Source organism: Arachis ipaensis, chromosome B04 (genome assembly GCF_000816755.2).
Source record: "Arachis ipaensis cultivar K30076 chromosome B04, Araip1.1, whole genome shotgun sequence".
NCBI classification, from domain to species: domain Eukaryota; kingdom Viridiplantae; phylum Streptophyta; class Magnoliopsida; order Fabales; family Fabaceae; genus Arachis; species Arachis ipaensis.
This window is the reverse complement of record NC_029788.2, coordinates 133430492-133446486: the sequence shown is the minus strand read 5'-3', so window position 1 is coordinate 133446486 and position 15995 is coordinate 133430492. Positions and strand designations below refer to the sequence as shown.

Below are 15995 nucleotides of genomic sequence, written 5' to 3'. Positions count from 1 at the left end.
TTTGGCCATAGCCCACTTTCTCATTATTAAATGATATTTTTGGCATGCTTTGATCTAATGAGAGCCATCCAGACTCTGGTCAAACACGCACCCATGTGAGTCATAGTAGATGGTATACAAGAATTCTTAGAAAAGTTGGCTACTTTTTCCTACAAGTGTGGGTGTGCGTTTCTGAGTTGGTTCCAAAATTAGAAATGAATACCTTTTCAAAGGAGATTCTAGGTAATGAAATTTGGCTCAATGCGTCCGATATTGGAAAGAAAATAATGAAAGGGTAAAACTTGTCCCAGAAAAAAAGAGAAAGGGTAAATAAATTACACAAGATCCGCAATGTTGGGAATTGTGTTATCTTGTTTAAAGGAGAGCAAAGTTGGGAAACTAGAACTCTGCTCAATCCTTTTGGTATGATACTTGGACTTCTTGCGGGAAACTATCTGATTATGTCCACATTACTGATCTTGATATATCTATTGCTGATGTTTGGAATAATGGAAGGTGGCATTTGAACATCCTTGCCACTCCTATACTTGTTGAGGTGATGGACCTTATTTTAGCGTTAAACTCATCTCGGTCTATTAGTAGTCATCCAGGTTGGGGTTGAAGCACAAACTCATCCAGAATTTACACAGCTAGAGATGGCTACCAGTTGCTAATCAAACGGGGAAGTCAGAGAATTCATCATTCTAATTGGCTTTGGTTTTGGTGTCGCAATGTGCCTGAGAAGGTGAAACTTCTTATTTTGTTAGGGGTTCATGATGCGCTGCCAACAACATCTTTCTGATTCTGTCCAAGCATGGAGAACAACGAGCTATGTCCTAGGTGCGGGAATGAAGTGGAGAATGAGGCAGTCACCGCCGCAGGTCTGTGGTGGGTTTGGAGACATAGGAATCAAGAGATCTTCAATCCTAGTGATGTGTGGTCGCCAATGATAGTGATTCTCAACATTCCAAGGTTGATTCAAGACATTGAGGCGTCTAATAACAAGTTTCAATATTTACAAAATCAAATCCACTGTTCTGTGTGGTTGAATCCACCCGGGTTGGACAAAAGTGAACTGCAATGCTAGTGTCTTCATGGAACAACAACGCACTGGCTTTGGGTGTGCCATTCGGAACCACCAGGGAGTGTGGATTAGTGGTTGTTCTAGGCCTTAAATAGTTTAGGGTGTCCGCCGCTGTGAGCTGTTTGCAATATGCAGAGATTTAGTGTTGGCTTGAGAAGGTGACACCAGGAGAATGATTTGTGAGACTGACTCCAAAGATGCATGCCTTGCAGCTCAGTGCTTGGTGGGTTTATGAAATGATGATGGTGATCTACTTGCCAAAATTAAGGAGCTCATGTGTAGAGAGTGGGAAGTGCAAATGAACCTTGTCCTAAGGGATGCGAATGGTATTGCTATTTCTTTGGCTAGAAGAAGTGCTCTCGGCAATTATTTACAAATTACAAGTATTCATGTTAAGGCATTAGCCTCGTGAGGCAGTGCATCCATGTTCGGGGTTCCTCTCTTTTTTTTTATTTGATTACCCTTTAGGATGCACATCAAAGGGCCTAAATATTTTAGTTTGAGATCGTGAAGGAATACAACAGATAAAACCAAATAAGAAAATAACTTGCATTAATGTTTGATAGTAATCAAGCCTAAGCCTCTTACCACGTCCCATTCATAGTTACTTGCAACTAATTACAATTGTTATAGAAAACCTTGTTGAGCTATATATAACAAGGTATTCGGGCTATTAAAATAATAATAGTAAGGCTTTCTTAGACAAACTATTCCTTGTTGCGAGACGACCGCTCCTTCCTTTGACCTCCAAGGATACGGGAAATTTGCAATCCTCTGCTGAAGGCTTGGTTGAAGAGCATACGTGTTTGAAATTCTGAAACAAACGGGAACCAAGCAAGAAACGCAACGGGAGTGAACAAAAGCAAACCCATCACAATCTCATAACCACGAGCAAGAGTCTTCACTGATCCCCAAAATCCCGCACGCCGTACCACGGGTTTCAATGCTTGTGCAATCTGCAAAATAAAAATGGCAATGAAAATCCAAAAGCAGGAGACTTGAAAAGAATATACATTTATTTAGTGCGACGGGGATGGAAAGATTAATAATAAAGCACCTGCAGCAATCCCCAACCAGTTGGCATGAAGGCAAGAATACAAACGACAATGTCCTGCATTGTCATGTGCGGAAGGGCAATTAAAGTCACAAGAATCGACACAAAAGTCAGGAATATCAATCCCTTGATTAGTCGGAAGACAAGCTGAAAATTTGCACTGAATTTCCGCCTCCCAACAGATACCGTCTGAAACAAGAGAAAAACGAAATCAGAAACTCTTAGATCATCAGAAAGTAGCAGTTGCCTTCCATCGTCTAAAACACAAAAGGGACTTTCCCCATAAATGCATAACCAAAGGCTGCAGCTAGATATAGAACAAAAAATACACCAAAGAAACAAACATGCAGAATTATATGAATTATGATATGCAGCTATAGGACAGAAAGCAAGGTGCTACTAACCTTCATCACAAACAATATCACAAAGATCACCAACCATGAAATGCCATATACCTGATTAGCCAAAGAAAGAATATACGTTATTCCACTCAACTTGCAAGTTTGAGGTGAGATAAAATACAGGAAAAGGGAACAAAGGTTAAGACTTACCAAAAAACTTTTTGGGTTCCTTTTAGTGATATTTAAGTGATATACAAGACCATACTGGTAAATAAAAAATCGCAATGATAACAGTATCTCCACTATAATTCCCCGCAGTCCTGAATGTTGGAGATGTTCTTGTTCCTCTTCCCACCAAGATTCCCAACTTTTTTCGGGTGGTACACCTATACCTCCGCGGTTACTAATCCATTTATTCCAATCAGTCCAATCATCAACAATCTTTTGCCATTCAAAGCCAGATGGATTAAACAGGAAGGGAGCAAAGAGCCAGGTTCCCACCATAAACCACATTGATATGGTAATCAAGATATATGCAACAGCACTTCTATAACTTTGACCAAATATTTCATATACTATGAGCAATATCATGAGCTCAATACCCTTAACGAAGTGGCTGCGAGAGTACAGTCTATAGTTGTCGGCAAACTTGGCATGAAAAACAACAAACCCTCGGCCAGTTGGTCTATATTTTGCGCCTCCATGAAGCAATGTCCTTCCAAAATAGTGAGTCTTTGTCCCAAGCGAAAAAGTGAAGAACACAGGGGCCAACTGCAATTGCATTAATATGAACTCACTAAGTGCTGTTCGAAAGCCTCTTTCCAAGCCGATTTCCATCAGCATGGGCAAAGCCATTAAAAATCCTATTTGAACAAACGATTGAGAAGCAAGAGCCACTTGAAGAGGCTTATTGTCTCGAATGGCTTTCTGCGTACTCAAACCTTCTTCAAGCCCGCTCAGAACAAGATAGAGACGACCATAGAGGAATACATATACAGTGAGAACAGTTATCTGCACAAGTTAAAGGAGGGGAGCTGTTCAGAAGCCATGATATAGAAAAACCAAAAATGGGGCAAAAAATAACTAGAGCGCCTCATCAGTGAGTCTTTGCTAGCATGGTAGCTCTCCTGATCTTTAAAAGTTCAGGAGCTGCCATATGTGTTTGCGGAGACAAACATGCACATGCATGTTTTCCCCTAATTGACCAGGAAAAAGAAAGAACTGCATAATATGTTACTGAAATTTAAATCATGTGATTACATACAAGTGTGCTGAAATAAAATCCAACTGTGGTGAAATAACAGGACAGCATTCTGAAGAAATCAAAACGATGTCCAAGTCGGTATATGTCTCGACTTAGTGTTTGCTCTCCATTTCCATTAGCTATCTTAGCTTCAAACATAGAAATCTGGTTGAGACCCACATCTCTTCCCTTCCCAACTTGTATGTACTCATGATGAGTAACATTGCCTTCCCGCAGTGTAGAGTTGAATCCTGGTGGAAAAGAAAACAAAAATTAAAACTGCAGATAAAAATCAAATAGTAAAGAGGAATTGGACAATACTGTACCAGCAAAAATATCTTCACTCAAATTGATAACCTTGGAAGCTTTACTCACACCCCCTCTTGTAAGGTGAAAAAGCCTATCAAAGACATCAGGATGACCGTAGTGGAAACGAACCCTACATAAGCAGACAACAAAAAGGAAAACAGATATAAATATGTAGAGAGAACTCAAACATTCTGTAGCTATTTTGCAGTCCAAATCTTGGGTATTCTCTAACAGACCAAAAAGCCCATAAGAAGCATAGCTATGTATTAAAATAAGAAGCAAAGACTAATTTTGTTACTCTCTCACTTCTCCATAAAACAGTGAATAGACCAACCAAAACAAAGGATGGCAAGGACGAAAGAAACAAATGTTTCTATCATCAATCTCCCACCCAACCCCCACGCTTGCATCCTCCTCTCTCTCTAGCTTTATGACTCTGCAGCATGCTATTCTTTTATTTTAGAAAGCAACAGGATTATTCAACATTGTGTAGTTATTAACTTATTATCCTGCACCTGGAAAGAAGTATAAAAACTTACCTCAGCGGATTAGCCAACAGTCTCTGTCCAATTGTCACAAAACTTGTCTCTTGATTTGACATGAACCAAGCAAGGGAAGAAACACTAAAACCAGAGCAAGAAAGGTAAAAGAAAATTCAAATTATGACCTGTAGTTGCAAAAGCATTAGTCGGGAAAGAGAAAAGGGAGGGAGGTTACCTTCCAGTAAATATATGCTCCCTTAGTCCAAGAATACTTGGGAACCTCACACCATCATGCTTCTTAAGAAATTCTTGCAATAAATTTCTCATTTTCAAAGCTTCTTCCATATAATTATCCTATAAAAGGCACACCTTGAGCACGTGCAATCATGAGGCTTTACCATGATGTGAATATCTGAACTTATCATATGATCAAAGATACCTGGTTCATATCTATCGTTTGCAAGCCTTCTCCACGTGTAAAAATTATTGCATGATTCTGATTTTCAGGCTTGCCCTCTCCTAAAATGGCTGGTCCAGGAAGCTTTATTTTATATATGACCTGATTCATACAATCCAATGAAGAGATGAAGTAACATTATGTTCATATAATGATAGCTTTGTCAACAGTTCATATCAGGGATTGTATTTAATTCACTGGAAATGGTGGTGCAGACATTTCAGTATGAGGAAATTATAAATATTCAAAGGCTAGGTATAGACCCCCTCCCCCCACCCTATTCCCTTCTTTAGCTCAGAGCTGCTATCTGAATGGACAACCTTGATGCATGCCTAGTTTCTACTGTTCCTTTTACTATACATCTAGTTGAAATTTCTCTATTTCATCCCATAAAAATTCTTAAAAGGAATAAAAGTCATTTATATACCAAATACCTGATCAAGAGCCTGCTCAGGTTCTGAAGGACTGCTGGATTTTGGCATAGCCTTAACCAAACAAGAGTAGTAAACCTTGTTGATCTTTTTTTGTCTGTTGTCTCTGTCTTTGCTAGTTTCCTCTACCTCATCAATATAGGCAACGCGTAGTGAAGGATATCTGCAATGAAGATATGAAAGGAATATATAAGAAATAATCAACTTTTTTTACTAATTTCAGAAACAGGTATATTAAAGCCCACAACAACCTTTGAGCTTTGATGCATACCTTGTCATAAGCCTTAATATGTCCTGTGCACGTGGAGAACCAGATCGCTTGTCGATACCATATTGTTGGCATGATACCACATATGTGAACTTCATATCAGCCACTGCTTGACATTGTGTCAACAATGACCTTTCCCCGCTTGAGTTATCATCCGAGTTTTCTATGGCTTTATAACCTTCCATCAAGTCTGGTCATTCAAAACATTTCAGTCAGACAAAGTTATTCAAGAAACTGTAAGTCTCATCAACTACAACAACTAAGCCTTATCCCACTACTAGGCGGGGTTAGTTATATATATAGAATGACACCAGAAAGTAATATTATAATAAAAAAATAATTAATATTTTATTTATTATGAATAAGTTGGTCATTTCAAAGAGACAATCACCTTCGTCTTTGGCCATATCAAGAAAAGCCTGGAGCTCTAAAGCTTTTCTGTAATACATCATGCCTCTTACTGCAATAAGGTTACAATCAAATGCAATGAGTTAGAGACTAGCTTGTAACTTACTCAGGCTAGCAACTAATGGCCTAAATTAGACAGAGATAAGAGAGTTAGAAAACCAGTTCTAGTCAATGTTTGGCCTCTATATGATGCCCAGCGACGAAGTTCTTCTTCTAATTCTTCAGATTCATTTCCTTTAAGATCCTCCTCACTAGTGTTCACTCTCTCCAGAAAGTTGGTCCATTCATCTGTGCATCAGTAACCAAAGTAACAAGCAAAGTGTTATATATCTCATCCCATGAAAGTTAACATTTATGCATTAAAGAGAGGTACGGGGTAATGGTTAACCTGGAAAAATCTTCTGCAAGTAAAACAATATGGATACACCATCTTCATTTGGTGAGTCCAAATCAGTCAAAGAGAATAGAACCTCTTCTGTGTAATATGGTGTTAAAACCCTACAAGCAAAGTCCAAAACAACCAAGCTTTAATTCTAAAGGAGTATATGCACCTGGAAATGTGGAGAAAGAAAAACATGCACCTTAATCGAGATGGACTTGACAACATGAAATAAATAACCATATACTCATTAATTAGTTAGTTGACAAGACACAACACCGGTATGATTTCATGCTGAAATATTAAAAAATGAATTTCGGCAACTTATATAGCCAGATATTCTTCAATAGATAATACTCAATACAGCCTTTATTCTTCAATAGATCATACTCAATACAGCCTTTGTTTCTTCCTCGTTAATCATTCACATTTGCCACATTGTTCATTGTACTAGCATAGAATAGTCCACAATACCAAACTATAACTTATATCATTATAATTAATATAATTTAAATAAAAAAACTTGAATTGTAAGCGCATAAGAATAAACAGAAAGGAACAAATGAAGATAATGCAAGTTGCATTATGAAAAATTTCTGTGATCTTTAACCTGACTGATTCAAAGTTCAACGGAAAAAAATGGCAAAGCATCATGGACTAAAAGCTTACGAGAACGAAAGCATGTTGCGAACTTTTGGTGCCATTGGCATATCCATGAACAGTGAGTTGGAGAAAAATGAAATACGCCTTCTTGCTTCCAAGTTGGATGGTACATCCATCGCAGATTCTTTTGTTGTAAGCAGCAAGTAGAGCCGGTTAATCTACCAAAAAAATATATGACAGTCACAATTAATGCAATTCACTATTCAAACTTTCAGCATGACAATTCATTTGTAACAACCTTCTCTTTCCAAGCTTCTGAAAGTGGTTCAATCGGAAACCTGATAGCTCCTTCAGATGCAAATAACTGATGTTGTGGCTCTGGTTCAAGGTTGAGGGGAAGCGTCCCCTCATGTCCAGTCCCACCATGGCTTGAATCTACCAAACTATTCAAACACAATGACATAATTAAAATCAACAGAGGAAATGAGATGCAATTTGAAGATATATAGACATAGCAATCTAAGAATGCATTACCTGAATACATTATCCTGCTCTTCCCTCATTATATCTCTTGTCACCACCTCCAGCATGTCTTGGAACAGAATTACAACTTGGTCCCTATCTTTCTTATCATTGTCCAACTGTAACGATTATAACAATATCATGAAGGAATTCTGTGCTTACACTAGGCTATTTTTTGTTGAAGACAGTTCATAATCAAAATCTAATTAGAAAAAACTTTTGAAAGGGAAGCTTTCCACCAAAACTTAATCTAGATCATACACTAAAGGCATGTCTTTTACGTGATTACAAATTATTTTTTCCCCCAAAACCATTTCAGAGAACTTAAGCTTATGTTGCTTCAACACCCCCCACCCCAAAAAAAAAAACCATCCTCCCTTTCCCAATAAAAAATAAAAGATTTTGCCACACAGAAAATGCAATAAAAGACAGGCTAAAACATTACCAAATATTTTATTAGCTGAACAAACTGTGCGTAGAGGCTAGGAAGGGCACTCATTCTGAATTCGGTTATCAGTTTGCCGTCCTCTATATGTGAGTCTACTTCAGTAAAAAGATAATCAATAACCCTGTTAAGGAAGACACCAAAAAGCCAAATATAAATAAGATGAACAAAACCTGTCAGAATAAAGTTCAAATTTCAAAAGATCTAGTGTCAAAAAGGACAAATACTAACTAGCTGTTTCCTTTATCATTTTATCAAGTGGCCTACATTGTTTAAGAATTTGGAACTGATTAGGCGTATTACATTAGACTATCAATTACAAAGTACAGCAACTTAACATAAACTACTACAACAAACAGCTTCAAAAAAAAACTTACGGTTTCTCGCGTTCCCCTTGAACCAAGTGTTTAATGATGCTCTTAAATGAAGCATAGCACTCACGAACAGCACAAGACATGTAGTGATCAGCATCAATTCTCTTTTTCAGCTCTCTATCCTTTCCATTGCTGTCCTTAGCCATATCTAATGCAATTGGGATCTAACGTGCGCATAGCCACAGACAGATTAACTAAAGGAGCAAATGGAAGAGAATGCAGCAGATTCTCATAACAAAGTAAGAAATAAACAAACCTTGCTAGCAAGTAAAAAGGGGGGCCATTGTATAAGGTCCAACTCACGATCAGCCCAATAAGGTACAAGCAAAAGGTCCATTTCCCTGAATAAACACCTCATCACACTACTGGAGGAAACATACAGTACTCTGTATTTTTTTAGTGGGTTCTTTTTGGTGTGTTTTTTGGTTGGGGGGAATCAAGATCCAGGAACTCAACACTGACGCTCAAATTACCTATTGCTAATAAGATCCTCCTCTCTGAAGCTGGTGATTATCTGATTCCACAGTTGTGCAAATCTAGCAGCTTCCTTCCCTCTGTTAGATGGGATCTGCATCCACCAAGCAAAGTAATGTTAATCCAACATACAGATGCTCAAATCATGAGCTCAAGAAACTGACATGTTCGTATGATAGTTAACCTCAGCAAATCTGCGAGATAAAGTGGCTTTTAATCCTTTTTTCCTTGGTTCATTCTTTTCCTCTGGTATCAAACTAGCATTGAAGGCACCAGGCAGTGATTGAAAACGAGACCTAAGCATTCCTAACGTCCGTATCTGAAACCAGTATAATCAATAAACTAGGATAAGAACTAAATTATGGAAGATCCAACATAGAAGTATCGAGATACGGAACATCAGTATATGATCAGGTTAATAGTCCAAAGCAGAGAAAGAAAATGCATACATATCATATGATTGGACAATAGACTAACCTCTCCGAGACGACGGAATGCACCATAAATACCACCAAATAAGGTTGAGAATATTGCATACCAAATTTGGGTATCCATAAAGTATACCTGAAGAAAAGTGGTAATACAGTTATGCAACAGACACTGATACGCAAAAAAGGAAGTTAAATAGGTGCGTCATAAACCCATACCAAAATGATTGGCGCCCAAAGTGCAACAACAACACCAATATTGTTCCGAGCTGCAAAGCACACAAGCATTGATCAAATCTTTTCTGAGGAGATGCATTATTTCAAAGACTAAGCATTCAAACTTATTACCATGAGGAAAGAATTCATGCCACTGGAAAGTCGTGATTCTTACACCCATTATAGCTTTTGTAGGTCCCACCAGCGGTTTTATCTGTAATAACAATGTAAAGAAGTTCTTTTTAAAAAAATTATATTGAATATACAGAAGAAATCATCAAGACAATAAGGAAAGTGTTGAAATCATAGAAGTTATGTAGTTATGTCTAAAACTCCAATGAAGCTTACAACAATAACTACATTGTAGCCATGGAAAAGGTTTAAGCACAATTGTGCAAATGGTGGAGAATTATTAGAAACTATCAGAAACAATATCAAAGATTTCTAGTTAGTTCTAGAATAAATGAAAATGCATCACCTCTATATAGTAACTGAAAGCAAGCTTTGTAATTATAAGGAGAACCCAAAACACTGTGTATCTGAAAAAAAATGAACAAGAATGCATTAATATGAGATATTAATTCACAGCAAAATGAACTTTTGAAATTTAGATTCCTACTTGAAAAGGGAAAATGTGCTCTCATGCATCCCCCTTCCAACATAAAGACGAGGCTGGCAATTTTAAGGCATTAGAAAGACCAAGTTAGAATCTAAACATCTCAATTGTAACAGCATAAACCTGCTCTTAAGATATACTAAACTAAAAGATATATAACAAGGTTGGATTACTGTATACCTGTGACCACCACATCATTAGCATCACAATCTTATAGTTCGACCTCTCAAGGAAGCGGCGAATGAATGGGAACAAAAAGAATACAGCAGCGAGCATATTTGGTGACAGGTAAATAACAACAGCCAAAATAAACAATGAAGGAAAACTAGAATCGTTTCCAAACCAACGTTTGATGGTCTGAGCAAACCCAGGAGGATTGTCCCAGGTATACGCATAAGTAACTGACAGAACAATCACCCACGCTGCAGCTGAAACAACTTTCAAAATGTATCTTAACTTGACAAATAGCGACATACTCCGTTGTGCTTTCCAACTCAGAACAACATCAAGAAAAGCTGCCCAAGTGAGTAAAATAAGATTTACTATAAGCAACCTTCACCTAATGAAATGCAAGTAAAATTCCTAAAATGTACATTTCGAGCAGGAAACCGAGGTGTGCAAACAAAATTTGATTACATACCTTGCCCAAACTTCAATATAGCGGCCGTGATAAACACGCTTAACACTTTCTTGAACACATCACCATTGAAGATTGCAATTGGGTCACCAGATTTATTCCAAGCAACAATAATCATTGCCTAATGACAAATTAACCAATTTCAGAAGTAGATTCCACTTGCACGGCACTAAAGAGGAGGCAACAGAATTCATAAAATCACTACCTGTAAGCACAAAATGAAAAAACTCCACATGCGATCATAACTTCTGAAAATATGCCAAAATGACCTTATCTCAACAAAATTCACTTTCCCAACCCATCTGTCTGGGTTAGTTGGCTTCTCATCCTGTAAATTTTAGATTGAGCAAGTTTAACATACAGAAGCACATTATGAATCTTTGACATATACTCAATAAACATTTCCCAGTTCACACTAGGAAATAGACACAATTAACCAAAATAACTTTTAGCAACCAGGGTTTACAAATGTAGAAGAATCCTAGGAGGCCCATGAACCTTGCCTTGCAGCTGTTCACAAAATTTCTAGTGCAAGTGAATCACCTCAAACCGACATGTACTGTCGCTCACTTAAGAAAGAGTGGGAAGAAAAATAAAGGCTGTAAACATATGAAGAGAAAATGAGATGTTAATAAGCATTCTTACGTTAGATTTGTCAAAACTAGACTGCTCATTTGATGGCACCCAAAAGAAATCAGCATCAGCACGCATTGGCCAACCTAACCTAAAGCAATCAGCTGACCTGCAATTGGATCACTAGAAGTTTATACCCAGATAGGTATTAATAACAACCACAAGAGAAAAAGGGGTACAAAGCAGAGCAAATTATACCAGAAATATTCATTTAAATCATCATAGTTCCTCCATTGTGAATGCTTTGACCTTCCCTTTTTGCTCCGTGCAGCTTCCTTTTTGGAGCAAAGTAATATTAATACCCATAAAAACAATACATATTTTTGTAAAAAAAAATTATAAGGATGTGGCCACAAAAACTGGAAAAAATGATGCAAAGATAATGATTAACCAGAGAATAACCTGTCTAATCACATCATATATTGGAGTAACAACTTTCTTTAAAAAAGCCTCCTCTTCACCGCCATATGCTGGCTTGACATTCTCTCCCGTCATTGGACTGACATTACCAGCTAGCATTCCATACAATTCAAACGCCATCTACAGAAGACATCAGTAAAGATCTCAAATCATGTCAATATTCAGGAAATTATCCCATGGAAAGTTAAACTCTTATTAAGTTATTATTCACAGAACATACAAACATATTAAATATAGTGGGAAGTAAAATTAACTAGAAATAACAATGCAAAATGGTTCAAGTTACAAAGCGTACATGGTGATATATATAGCAAAGACATTCTGGCATGAATCGTAGGTTGGCAGCTTCGCCCCATATTAGAAGATACAGACCCATATATAGGAGCTTCCGCTGCTGCACTTCTTGTTGTATGGTTGGTAACCTGCAATGTTCATCCATAACGTATATCACATGAAGAACTTACAGATATACATATTTCCAGGTAAAGATTAGTTAAACCATCTGCATATAAGAACCCATACCCCAAATACATCGGTTGAAATTCACATCTCAATTTCATGACAGCAAATATGGAGATCAAGTCATATTAATATTTAATCCATGATAAACTGGAAAGGAAGCATTTTCAAAATCTCTTCTATACATGTAGATTCACACAGTCCTAGACACTGGTTTTAAAGTAATCTATTTCAGCATTAGGAGAATAGCCAAATAGAGAGCCATGGTGAGAGTCTGAGAGATTGGAAAGCTATGCTCCATAGATAGCTCTCTTGAATAATTTATGCTCTTCTGACTTCTATAGAGGACCGCTCCACTATCTTGTATTATTCTTCTCTCCGTCTTATGAAAATCTACTTCCTTAAAAATAAAACCAAACAGAGGAACTAACCATAAGCTACTTTTCCGACCCAAATACTTGCACCACTTTTTGTAATTCTTGAAAAGTTTCTTCATCACTTCTGTCAGTGCACGCTCATCCAACTAATCACATAAAAGATACAAGTAAGAAAGAGGTATAACAATTAGTATACCTATATTTGTAAACTACAAGTAGAACCCAGCACATACTTCCCAATATGAATATACATTGCTAGCAAAATAAAATGTATATTAATGAGATATGTAAGATGCAAGACGTTTCATTTCCATTCGACTCTTTAAAAATGAAATACAGCAAGAAGACAACATGTACATCACAAAGAAAGAAATAATTTGCTACATAACATCACAACTTATCAACAAAATATATCTCATGCAGTGAATCTTAACAAGTCAAAATCTAAAACACTGCAAACTGAAAATTGTACTGTTGCATCTTCACCCACACCCAAACGTAAAACCTACAAAGCTGCACAAATATAGGAAATTTAAAATAGCAATAAAGTCTTTCTAGAAAATTGAACATGACAACAGAACGGGCTTTCAATATTAGACTTACACAAGATAGTAAAAGCACCATATATTGCATAATATCAGAAGCAGCAGAAAGAGTACAGTGACATAAGAAAATTGGACTCAATTGTTCAATTAAAAGCTCACCTTTGGCTGCTGATCAGGTTTCGGAAACTGTCTGATATGAACATTAGCAAGCAATAAAATCAAATGCTCTCTCTGATTTGCAACATTGTGTTTCTGCATTTTGAATAACACCATTGAAGCATTGCAAAGAAGGTCAATTTGAATAATTAGTAACAACTAAGTCAACTTTTCTTTCCATAAAAATTAAATTACAGCAAGACAAGATTACTCAAACAAATAATAACCTGGCATTTCCAGGTTCTATTTTACTACCTGAAATCCAAACATCGCCCCAAGCCAATCCAGAATGTCTTCTTCTTTTTTCTTCTTGTAGTCCTTGGGCCAGGGAAGGCCCCTGATGTTACGAAGAGCATATACAGCAGCTTGTATCTGCAAAGAGTTATTTATGAGCAACACTTTCCTCAAATGTAGAGCCTCAGAATTATAAACCCAAGATAATAAAGACTATACCTCAGGAAATCGCATTATTGCCTGATTTGCACTATCAGGATCAAGTGGAAGAACATTGTATGGGACTAAGATCTCTGTCTTCTCTGCAACCTTATCTTGAGTTTCCAAAATCTAATACAATGACGATGGCAAAGTCTAGTCCATGGTATGTAACATAAGGGCGGTACAAATTTAGAAACGTATGAAATATTGATGAATGAAATGATCACAGAAAATAACCTCACGATCAACTTCCATAGATTGAGTCATGTTAACCGCCTTCAAAACCTCAAAAAGAACGTTAGCAGTCTGATAAGCCTTGGTAAGCTGTGCACTGAAAGAAAAGAGGCAAAGTATTAGCCATACAACAGTTGAGGATCATAGTAAGTTGCAAGTTATGTAGAGAATAATGTACCGGTCGGCCTTATCAGCAGCATTTTGTAAAGCTTGGATGTATTTTTTGTAGTAATGCTGATAAAAACTCTGCATCTCACGAGCATCACTTTTCTTGACCCTTCCCTTGAGAGTGGGATCATTTTCCTAACAAAATAAAACATATCAACAATGTAAGCCAGATTTCACATCATAATTTAAAAGGAATGCGGGAAGATTAGATGGGGTTAGGTTACTCTTTCGAGTCGTTGAAGAAGGGCTGTTTTGAACTGGCGAACACCTCTACCACTTGAAGTGGGGTCCAACCTGTGAGCTTTCTCGAATGCATAAAAGCGACCTAGAAGAACAGAGGGAATCCAGAATGAGCTGAAGTTAGAAAGAAAAGGAGAGCGAGTAAAGAAGGAGTAGGGAGTAGTGGAGTAACATACAGAGATAAGCAACCCTGGGATGCGTCTTTTCAACCTCATTGGCAACACGGAGGATGGGAGCTATCTCCACAAGAGAGGAGGGCACCACCTCACTGTCGAATATCGACTCCCCGAGGTTCCCCGCCGTCTGTGTCCGCATGATCCGCCTCTGTGGCGCCTCCGAGGAGGGCCCCGCCCCTCGGGACGACATCCTGCTCCTCTGATCTCCTCTCCTATTTTCTCTTCTTCACTTCACAAACAATGAGCCTAGAGATTCCAGCAGAATCTGCAGTGCAGAGGACAGTGTGTGAGAAACTTAACTGAAATGACATTGAATGCTTGTGGAAAAGACAAGAGCTGGATGGTTACCTTATGAAGCACAAGAGAGAAACCCTAGAAGAGCAGAACACACAGAAGAAGAGAGAATGTGCGGTTTGGGTGAGGATGGGGATTCAAAGAGAGCAAGCTAAAGCTACTTCGAAGCAAAGGAAAAGGGGAAAAAGAAACTACATCACACACACTGAGCTTTATATTATAGTAAAAATAAAAATTTTCAAATAAATACTAATTGAGAAAGGTTACCAAGTGCAGTAGTGGTGCCTGATTTGTTTGGTAAATAGCAGGGTAGGCAGGGTTGCGGAGAGATGCAGCACAAACAATCAGAGAGGAGCTGCTGATTTATGCTGTTGTTTTTGTTAATGATCATCACTGATAAGTAATCAGTAATGTTAATCACTGGTAGTTAACATTTACGTTGCATTAATACGTTACCATACATTACCGTAAACCATAGAGATTAGAGAGTATAGAGACCCCTGGGTTTTGTTTGGTAAATAGCAGGGTGGGGAGGGTTGCGGAGAGATGCAGCACAAACAATCAGAGAGGAGCTGCTGATTTATGCTGTTGTTTTTGTTAATGATCATCACTGATAAGTAATCAGTAATGTTAATCACTGGTAGTTAACATTTACGTTGCATTAATACGTTACCATACATTACCGTAAACCATAGAGATTAGAGAGTATAGAGACCCCTGTCAATGTCATTGTCTAGTCAGTGGAGATTCTTAAGAAAGATGGTAAAATGAGCAGCGTCAGTGGGGTGGGTCACACACACTTTTCGGTGCGTCCTTTCTCTAAATGGGTCACATTTTCCTCCAAATAACGTTCCTGCCACTACTGCTTCCCTTCTACTTCTACTACACCACAATGCCTCACAGCTGTTCCTCTCTCCTTCCAAAACACTTTTTTCGGTTTTCTATAGCTCCTATCTTAATGCTTAAGACTTAAGAGAGTGAAAGATTCCCTAACCACTGTATTTTATTTTAGTATTTAGTTATTTTAGTAGACCTTATTTTATTAAGTTATTATCTGAAGAGTATATATATTCTGATCAATGGCAGCATCTTATCTCGCTTAACAGTA

General features: G+C 37.7%; 1 protein-coding gene across 1 annotated transcript; it reads right to left on the bottom strand.

Annotated features, from left to right (window-relative positions):
* Positions 1589-15794, bottom strand: LOC107635767 (callose synthase 3). Its single transcript, XM_016339336.2, has 44 exons — positions 15155-15794; positions 14942-15044; positions 14594-14858; positions 14402-14502; positions 14188-14312; positions 14013-14106; positions 13794-13904; positions 13596-13712; positions 13344-13436; positions 12694-12785; positions 12099-12225; positions 11786-11923; positions 11582-11658; positions 11396-11492; positions 10956-11078; positions 10754-10871; positions 10294-10628; positions 10117-10169; positions 9976-10036; positions 9630-9711; positions 9501-9550; positions 9331-9417; positions 9038-9172; positions 8853-8947; positions 8636-8720; positions 8383-8543; positions 8006-8129; positions 7573-7679; positions 7337-7481; positions 7105-7256; positions 6445-6554; positions 6216-6344; positions 6040-6108; positions 5652-5838; positions 5384-5543; positions 4932-5051; positions 4728-4846; positions 4550-4633; positions 4028-4140; positions 3723-3952; positions 2669-3469; positions 2522-2572; positions 2121-2306; positions 1589-2019 (listed from the first exon to the last, which is right to left on the bottom strand). The coding sequence occupies exons 3-44, from the start codon at positions 14781-14783 to the stop codon at positions 1771-1773; spliced, it is 5883 nt and encodes a 1960-aa protein (XP_016194822.1). The 5' UTR covers positions 14784-14858; positions 14942-15044; positions 15155-15794; the 3' UTR covers positions 1589-1770.

Bases quoted from the DNA above. Each gene is read 5' to 3' on its own strand.
- LOC107635767 (XM_016339336.2), bottom strand. From the start codon at position 14,783: ATGTCGTCCCGAGGGGCGGGGCCCTCCTCGGAGGCGCCACAGAGGCGG. The intron at 4,847-4,931 runs GTATCTTTGATC...TGCCTTTTATAG, and splicing joins AAACGATAGATATGAACCAG to GATAATTATATGGAAGAAGC. The intron at 2,020-2,120 runs GTGCTTTATTAT...TTTATTTTGCAG, and splicing joins CTGGTTGGGGATTGCTGCAG to ATTGCACAAGCATTGAAACC.